The following is an 8,868-nucleotide window of genomic DNA, read 5'->3' on the forward strand; positions in this document are numbered from 1 at the left end:
GCAGCTAAGGAGCCACATATTCATCTCAGGAGTTTTTAGAGACTAAACATATTGTCTGTTTTTCTTAAGTGATATCGCATGGTGCTACTTCACACAGCATGGAGAAGTTTCCTTTACCACAGTATCTTCCAAAACCTGATCCAGGAGGTTTCTGACATATTTCTCCCAACTGGCTGGCTGCCATCTTTGTTTGCATCGAGGAACGTTTCTTCTGCACTGCACCACCACGCTTCATTGAATCATGACCCGACGTGTTACTCAAGCTTCCCCATGGAAGCCGCCAAAGGGAAATGGTGTCAAATCATCTCAATCACTTTTGGTTCACTTATTTATTTACACATGCTGCCTTTTGGGAACACGGGAGAAAAATGAAAATCCCAAATTTAAGGGGAAGATTCACTGCTTCATCACAACAACAGAAGGTATTTCAATCAGTAGACATTTATTACACACATACTTTTACAATAAACATACAGTATTTGTTAATAGACTAATGCTGTGAATGAAGTGCTTTGTTTTGGCATCAATAAACACAAATCGCTGCTCCATTATATTTTTCATGATTCATACAAAGCAGCCTATGTACATGTTGTGATCTCCCTCTTAAGTTCATTCTTCAACTAGCACCCATGTGCTCTTGATGTTCTTGCCCTCATGCACTGGCATGAGTTAGGAACCTACTTAATGAAAGCACCTTTACTTCAGATAAAATCTAGAGTATAAAAAAAAAAAGATACTTTCAAAAAAGTGTGCAGGTGGTTGTTACTCATTTACTGTGTACCACTAAAGAGACATCTTGTGCCTGCAGACATGCTGGACTCCGTCCGTGGAACTTGTTGCTCCTGTCTCTATCACAAGTGTTGGCCTGTATGTGCAATGTTTGGACTGGCAGTGCATCAGTTTGTACGGGTTCAAAAATGCTTGTGATGGAGTCACCATGGATCAATTTGGCGGTTTGGAGACAGACGCGCAGCATCACGCGCCACACATTAAAGAAATGTAAAATAAGAAAGGAAGTAGAGTGAAATGCTTCGACCACATAACAGTGAAGTTCAAAAACATAACTGCCAACGGGATGTTGTGCAAGGCAAAAGCAAACAAATGTGTTTCCACACCTCGCGTGGTGTGTAAGGTGTCGGTGGCACACAGTTGGGCTGAAATCACTGACGCCTGAGAAGTCATCAGACAGCCGGTCCTTATGTCGCCTCCTTCTTTTCCCTTTGGGCATTTCGGCGAATCTTCATCTCTGTCAATTGGATGTAGCGGATGGCGTTGGTGTCTGGAACAACGACAGAGGAAAAAGGCTGATTCAAATACCGCTCTGACGGGAAATGGTGGTTCGATATGATCTTAAATCCTCCATGAAGTCTACTCCATTCCAGATACGACACGGTGCTTTTTTTCTAGTTCACCGTGTGTGTTTTAAGCTCCCGGAACCACCGGTGGCAAACAATTATGTTATTATCCGAGTACAGTCATTGATCATTTATATGACAACAGCAAAGAGATGAAGCACTTAAAGGAAAAACACATTGAATCTTGAGAAAGTGATGAGTCTTTCGTTATTCGATCTGGTGAATGGACAATTAAATGGGTAGAATATGGTATCAAAGAACTATATTTTATATTTGATCGTCATGGCAATCAAAAGGGACACTGAGTGACCCGAGCAAGAAGCCTACAGTTTGTTCTGTTTCCCATAGCTATGGTTCCCAACATGAGGCTCTGTGAGCACTGAAGGGCCCCAACAGGTTTAAAGTAGGTCAGCAGAATATTCTAACCACTTCAATTTCTCTGAGCCAATGTTACAGTGGAAGAAGAACAGAAAAGCGAGTTTTGGGCCGCTGGTAGTGATGCACGATGCACATGACGCAATGCGCATCCCTGCCGGTGGTCTCGCATTATTCAACTATTCTTCAGGTGGAAGTACGATGCAAAGAAGCATGGCCGTGCACAGACAACAGCCGGGAAGAAGAAGACTGCAAGCTGGACTACAGGAAAGCAAACAATGCCCACGAATCAGCTCCGTAAATGATCTTTGAAGAGAGAAAAGCATCCAGCACCGTTTTTTAGACCTCAATAAAACGACCACAATGACCAAAACTCCACCGGTGACCTCTAATGAGAGGTGCGCTACGACAAATACCATTACCCCTACGACCACGTCATAAAATGTCTGCTATTTATTTTTGACTTTGATTTAAACGTCTTCCAGGCATTTGCCTAGTGAGATGAGAGGGATTTGTCCAATGATAAATACGTCCTTTTACGTTAAAACAGCCTCAATAACAAAATGGTTGTTGAATAAATAAATCGGCGCGACGTCGTCTCTGCTTGCATTCCTCTGCTTTGTGTTCATAAGTAAATGTAATATGTCAGGCGGACCACACATCTGTTGTCCTCTGTGTTTCTCTTATTTTTTACACCTTCAGACTTACATCTCCATGTGGTCTTCACAAAGTAGTTAAAAGACATGTAAGGGACAAAAAGACAACATGTCTATGGTGAAAATGACATGCTTTGCATTTGGTTAGAAGCTTTATTTTTATTATTATATTGCTGCCTCATTATTACTAAGTTTGTAGGCAACAATTAAATGTTATGTGAGCCTTTACTAAGTAAAGTGTCCAGTACTTATAACCCTCAGTAAATTCGGTGGGGTAAAAAATGCAGACATGTAAATGTAGAAGGTGAAACAAATGGAAGCCCTTGTGTTTGTTATGGAAGAACACATCGGGACTCAATCCTGACCTGACGGTTCCTGTTTGTTTGACTCCTTCAGGTAGTAAAGGGCCTTCTGGAAGTCTCCCAGGTGGTAGTAGGCCACGCCGGATCGGTACAGAGCCTTGAAGTTCTTCCCTTCCTTGTAAAGCACCTTCAGACAGTATTCCTTCACTCGCTCATAGTTCACCAGCTCCATTTGCAGCAGGCAGGCTGGCGTGGAAAAAGAAGAAAAGGTAAGCGGAGTGAAAAAGTTACTGATGATAAAGCACGTGCCAACCTTTGAATTTCATTATACAACCTGTCAGGCAGCAAGCGAGGACGGCCTCTTTGAATGTATAACAAATATAACGAATGGATCATCTCAACATTAATCGGATATCAAAAGCAAGCGAGGAGGCTAGTGGGGCAAACCCAAGAATGACTCATCCTCATCGTGAATCATTCATGAGCTCATTCCCAAAATCTTTCTCCGTTGATACGTGTAGGCTACTGTGCGCGCGTGTGTGTGTGTGTGTGTGCGCGCGTGTCTGTGCGCGCGTGCGTCTCCACCACTGCGCCTGCTTGAGTGCGTGCGTGCGCGCGCGCGTGCGTGTCTCACCAGCCAAGCTGTTGTAACACTCCAGCTCCGCGTTCTCCATGGCGCCCTTCTGCTCATCCGTCAGCGTGCTGGACTTGCTGATGGTGGGCAGCAGGGGGGACGGCGGCTTGGAGCCGGTGTCCGGATCCCCCAGCACCCTGCACAGCCCCTTGATCTCCAGCAGAGCGCGGTGGTACTTGCCGATCGCCTCCCGGTACTTCTTGTCCTTGTAGCACTGGGTGCCTTGGCTCTTGAAGTCCAGCGCGCGTCTCACGACGTCGGCGGGCTCGTTGAGCGACGGCTGCTTCAGCATGGACCCTCCATGATGCCGCTGGAGCTGCTGCTGGTATCTGGCATCTTTGGTCCGGCTGCCGCCGCCGCCGCTGCTGGCAGGAGGCTGCGCGCAGTGCTGGAGCCTCGGGGAGCCGCCGCTGTTGTCGGTGCGGCTGCCTCTGCCGTCGTGCCCGGCCTGGATCATGCTCTTCGCCGTCGTCGTCCGGCCGTTAAATTAGCTGGGGACACACCGGAGGGGTCGTTCACTGCATCCTCCTCGGCGGCAGCTACGTCTTCTCTGTGCGCAACCCTGCGAGATGCGCGCTCCTCCGTTGCAGCCTTGTCTCGTATTTTTTTCCTCCTCCGACGAGCTGATTGGTCAATAATTACAACGCCATTCCTATGGGGGTCCTGCAGCAGGAGGAGAAGAGGGTTTGATTTCATTATCAGTTCATTTGAAGATAATTCCATCATCGGTTGATTTGAAAATGGATTTGTCATTCGGAATTTGTCTTGATTTCAAAACCAGACTGACAATGTTTTCTTTGTAGGTAATTGGAAACTCCAATCCGCCTTATTGGTTCTGAATTGACACAAATGTCGTTAGTTATAAAAACATTTTTTTTTCCTTATATGCATTCTATCATTTTGAAGTAATTATAAAAAAAAACAAAAGCTATGAAACCTTTTTATGTAATTATGAATTATTATTATTATGAACCCCCGTTTCTTACGCTTAAACATATTTTCAGTCTCTCGCTCTTATCTCACACCGGAGGAATGCATTCATTTCCACTGAATCAGTTAAAGATTATCGTGTCTGTCGTCTCATCCCGCATCCCCCAGAATGCGTGCATTCCGCGCAGCCGCTTTGGACACACTCCAGTCCCTAATGTCAGGATATATGATGTCATTCAAACCGGAGGTTATTCGGGGTAATGCCGTTTTGAGCCTTATGGAGAAGGTGATGAGTACGGTCGTCCCTTTTGCCCTGGACAAAAGAGCTTTTCATGTCGCCTGGCATTTCATCAACAACACTGCCTCTCTATTCTGCGTGTGTGTGTGTGTGTGTGTTTGTGTGTGTGTGTGTGTGTGTGTGTGTGTGTGTGTGTGACATCTGTCCTGTTACATTCACTGGGCATTAAAGTCAGCTGTTTGGGTGTGTCTCTGTAATTTCGGCTCTGTGGAGCAAATGTTGTTGATCATAATTAACCATAAAAGCATTTGAATGATTGCGCGATGCTCATCAACTGATGCGTGATGTTGCAAAATCACGCAACTATAATTGGGTTTTATATATATATATATATATATGCCTGCAGTTACATTACATTACATTACATTACATGTCATTTAGCTGACGCTTTTATCCAAAGCGACGTACAATAAGTGCATTCAACCATAGGGTACAATTACAGGGTACAGTTAATGTCAAGTATGCACTCATGCAACACTGGCTTACATCTCCAATGCAATTAGTTTCCAAGATTTGTTTAAAATGTGCACTGACAATATTGCAAAATAAGAAATTATTTTGACAGTGATTAATAATGAGATTTTCTTTGGTTGTTTGAACCTTAATATTAAAAAAAAACAATAACGACACTTTTTAACAGTAGTGAGTTCGTGTGACACATGTCCTTGTTTATTTTAATACGTTTGGGGTGGTTTACTCGTGCCCTTTTTCCATTTTAACCAATTAAAACGAGTAAGATGACGTCATCAAACCACGACAAGGAGCCCACTGAAAACGTCGTCTTTGTGAGACGTCTTGTTTACATCATGGCGGCGGTGGATTTCAGAGGTAGCTAAATCTGAAGTCTATTATTTCTCCGTTTTCTTTGCCTCAGTGGCATTTGATAAGGCAACAATTCCGCTCCGAGCTCAAGCTCCTGCGTATATTTTCTAGTAGAAGGTGCCAAATATATTTCTTAGTGCGCGAATATAACATAAGCTCCGATTAGCATCTCTTCCGCTTTTTTTAGCAAGTCTGCTAACTAAGCTAACGTTGACTAGTTTTCAATAAATCAACAAATTAGAAATCGTATATGACTCACGGTGACGATGTGGGTACAAGTTGCATACATACACATCAAACATCGCATTAAGTTAATTTTGCACTTGACAGCCTACAGTTACTTTAGGTAGCAGTTAGGATAACGTTAGTAAGGTAAGGTAACAGTGGGGTTCAGCCTTATAAGGTAACATAATCAAATGCTCTCTGTTATATAATATTGCACCACTCCTGGTCATAGCTTTTTTTAAATTGTCCCACATAAAACCATTTAAAAATATAGTTATGAATAATATATCATCTTATCAGATCTATCTGTGCCATCCATGCAACTTCCTTTAGAAATACTTTTAGTTTTAATATTCTCGGGCTGTGAGGATGGTATCAGTGACAATAATGTGTATAAAAAGAGTGCTTGCTCTTTTTATGCTTTAAAATCATTCACCACAATCATAAATTTAACCGCACATAGAACCAATGTGGACAATTGATATGTCTTTAGTTTAGGACAAAAGTTTAAAAAAAGCTGTTTCATTTGCAGACAACCTTCTTGGGATATCCTGGGTGGACAGCGGCTGGGTACCGATTCTCAACCCCGGGAACGTACTGGACTACTTCTCGGAGAGAAGTAACCCCTTCTACGACCGCACCTGTAATAATGAAGTAGTGAAGATGCAGCGGCTTACTCTGGAACATCTGAAGTAAGTTTATATTTCAAAATGCAATTTGGTTTAACTTGAAACATTGTTGCATATAAATAAGAAAAGATTAAATTATGTTATGTGGCAGATTAAATTATTATTATTATTATTATGATGTAGTAGTAGTAGTAGTAGTATTGAGTGCCATTAACACTCCTGAAAGCAAACATCTTTTCTTTCTTCGTCAGCCAGATGGTGGGAGTGGAGTACATTCTTCTTCATGCTCAGGAGCCAATTCTTTATATAATCCGGAAACAACAAAGGCAGTCGCCAACACAAGGTGAGCAGTGTAGTGTCTGAAATTGTTTAAAGTGCATGAAGATTACTGTTTAATAATGAGAAATGTACTCATAAGCAGCCTGATGAATAGGAGTATCAATGCTGCAGCTGACCACAGGTGTCCTGATATCATTATTATCCAGCTATTTATATTTTTATATATATATATATATATATATATAATTTAAATGACAGATTTGTGATTATTTACTCATGGCAATAGAAAAACAACACTCAGAAGTGTTTATTTTATCCTACAGTGATTCCTTTGGCTGACTACTACATCATAGCTGGAGTGGTGTATCAGGCCCCGGATCTCGGAACAGTAATCAGCTCCAGAGCAGTAAGAGTTTATAGTTTGGTCCCGTAAAATACAATCCAAGCAGAGCATTATAAAGGTTTTTAGATTTGGCACAAAATCATTTCACATAAATCACATCTGTTTTAGCTGTCTGCTGTCCATGGAATCCAGTCTGCTTTTGATGAGGCCATGGCGTATTGTCGCTATCACCCATCCAAAGGATACTGGTGGCACTTCAAGGACCAGGAAGAAAGAGGTTTTTGCAGTTTACTTAAATCTACATTCACAACAATTTTTTGGTAATGTTATTCGACGTGGGATGGTTCCGGTAAGGAGATCACAGATATTAAAAATAAAAGTGGTGAGAACTACAAGAGGTAAAGCTATGGTATCCTGCAGTCCCAAATCTGTATAACGGTGAGTTTATGTTCAATATGAACAAATGTCTTAAAAGCTGATTTATCTTCCATTTTGTTTCTCTTTTTTTGTAGAAAAAAACAAACCCAAGTCAAAGAAGAAGGAGGAACCGAGTTCCTTGTTTCAGAGGCACCGTGTGGACACGCTCCTTTTAGACCTCAGGTCAAAGTTTCCACCAACTTTTTACCAGGTACATGTTACACTTGTTCACAGCCATTCCATACAGTTCGTTAACGTTTTCTTTTCTTTCTTTTTTTTGAATTTATTGTTTTCGAACATGTATAAAAGGGAAGAAAAAAAAATCATAAAAAAAAAAATAGAATAACCAATAAAAAAAAATAGAATAAGTTTTCCATTATTTTGTACAATTTATTTCACGGTAACATGATTGAAAACTGTTTTTCTCTCTACAATATCAGCCCAAGCCCGGTGAGAAGCCAATTCCAGGTATGCCCTTAAAATAATTTGTGTACACATTCTGAAGTTACTTTATAAAATGTCAGTAGACATCAGATGTAAATTAGGTTGTAATCCTTCAAATTATTCCTTTTTATGGTTTTGCATTTGTATATAGTTTGCACTTATTATTATTGTTAACCTTGGCTCTATGTATAACTTTTAGTCTAACAATGTCGTATTATTCAGATATTTGACTAAATTTCCAGGTAGATTTTCAGATTTTGATGATGAGCGTAAATATATCGCACAATATCCGCATAATCCACAACATTACCTCTAATTTCATGCCGTTGTGTTGCAGTTGAGGTGAAGAAAGAGCCCGAACCCCCCACAGAAGCGGTTAAACAAGAGGAAAGGGAACCAGCCACAAAGTCCGCCGCCCCAGCTCCTCCAAGCAAACCGCCCCCTGAGAAGAGGGCAAGACTACAGTGAGATCGGTCATTCGTCTCACCCTCTTGGAAGATGGAAGCAAAAAACGTTAAAAAGTCAACAAAAAAACACAGTATTTTTGTTTTCTTGTTAAATCTGAAGATCGTCTGCCGCACTGCTCATTTGATCAGTTTACACAAAGCTAAGAAGGAACTGGCACCAAAAAAGGGTGGTTGTTTTTCTCTGTGCGAGTACCAGTTTTACATTGCAACCCGTGTCATGTGCACAAGATAAGTTTGGCGTCTGTGACATTTCTGGCAGCTTTACTACAAACGGGTCAAATGCTATATGTCAGCAGGCATTTAGCAATATTCCCCCACGATGAGGTTTTTTGATGATAAGCTGACTTCAGCATCAGTGTCGGTTTACTGTCGACATCGGCATAATATTTGTGTCGTAATCATTTCAGTTTGATTCCTGTTCCGCTTGACAGTGTGATGTGTCACAATGCATCATCTCATCTGTAAAGCAAAAAGCTTCTTCACCTCTGCACAGTTCCTCAATACAACTGCTTTCCATCTATAATATCTGTCTTTTTGTACAGAATATTTTTCTTTTTTACATATTAAAATGTACCTGTAACTGTAGTTTTTTTTGTGTCTGATTGCTGACAAGTGATAATGTTGAGTCTTGCTTTATCAGTGTCATGAACTGAACCGAATATCTCCATATATATCTATAGGTCTGTATAATG

At 41.3% G+C, this 8,868-nt stretch overlaps 2 protein-coding genes across 2 annotated transcripts; one reads left to right on the forward strand and one right to left on the reverse strand.

The window, feature by feature from the left end:
- Positions 1-425: 425 nt before the first annotated feature.
- On the reverse strand, positions 426-4,606 carry ttc9 (tetratricopeptide repeat domain 9). Its single transcript, XM_040198766.2, has 4 exons — positions 4,309-4,606; positions 3,323-3,985; positions 2,752-2,934; positions 426-1,279 (listed from the first exon to the last, which is right to left on the reverse strand). The coding sequence occupies exons 2-4, from the start codon at positions 3,777-3,779 to the stop codon at positions 1,197-1,199; spliced, it is 723 nt and encodes a 240-aa protein (XP_040054700.1). The 5' UTR covers positions 3,780-3,985; positions 4,309-4,606; the 3' UTR covers positions 426-1,196.
- Positions 4,607-5,129: 523 nt separating this feature from the next.
- med6 (mediator complex subunit 6) lies at positions 5,130-8,761 on the forward strand. The gene is made up of 8 exons (XM_040198765.2): positions 5,130-5,378; positions 6,130-6,289; positions 6,478-6,569; positions 6,829-6,911; positions 7,017-7,125; positions 7,361-7,476; positions 7,706-7,733; positions 8,047-8,761. The coding sequence occupies exons 1-8, from the start codon at positions 5,288-5,290 to the stop codon at positions 8,175-8,177; spliced, it is 810 nt and encodes a 269-aa protein (XP_040054699.1). The 5' UTR covers positions 5,130-5,287; the 3' UTR covers positions 8,178-8,761.
- Positions 8,762-8,868: the final 107 nt, after the last annotated feature.

The sequence above is a fragment of the Gasterosteus aculeatus genome, chromosome 15 (genome assembly GCF_964276395.1).
Source record: "Gasterosteus aculeatus chromosome 15, fGasAcu3.hap1.1, whole genome shotgun sequence".
In the NCBI taxonomy this organism is placed as follows: domain Eukaryota; kingdom Metazoa; phylum Chordata; class Actinopteri; order Perciformes; family Gasterosteidae; genus Gasterosteus; species Gasterosteus aculeatus.

Bases quoted from the DNA above. Each gene is read 5' to 3' on its own strand.
- med6 (XM_040198765.2), top strand. From the start codon at position 5,288: ATGACGTCATCAAACCACGACAAGGAGCCCACTGAAAACGTCGTCTTT. The intron at 6,912-7,016 runs GTAAGAGTTTAT...CATCTGTTTTAG, and splicing joins CAGTAATCAGCTCCAGAGCA to CTGTCTGCTGTCCATGGAAT. The intron at 7,477-7,705 runs GTACATGTTACA...CTACAATATCAG, and splicing joins TTCCACCAACTTTTTACCAG to CCCAAGCCCGGTGAGAAGCC.
- ttc9 (XM_040198766.2), bottom strand. From the start codon at position 3,779: ATGATCCAGGCCGGGCACGACGGCAGAGGCAGCCGCACCGACAACAGC. The intron at 2,935-3,322 runs GTGAGACACGCA...TTTCCACGCCAG, and splicing joins GTGTTACAACAGCTTGGCTG to CCTGCCTGCTGCAAATGGAG. The intron at 1,280-2,751 runs GTCAGGATTGAG...TCGTTGTTCCAG, and splicing joins AAACAAACAGGAACCGTCAG to ACACCAACGCCATCCGCTAC.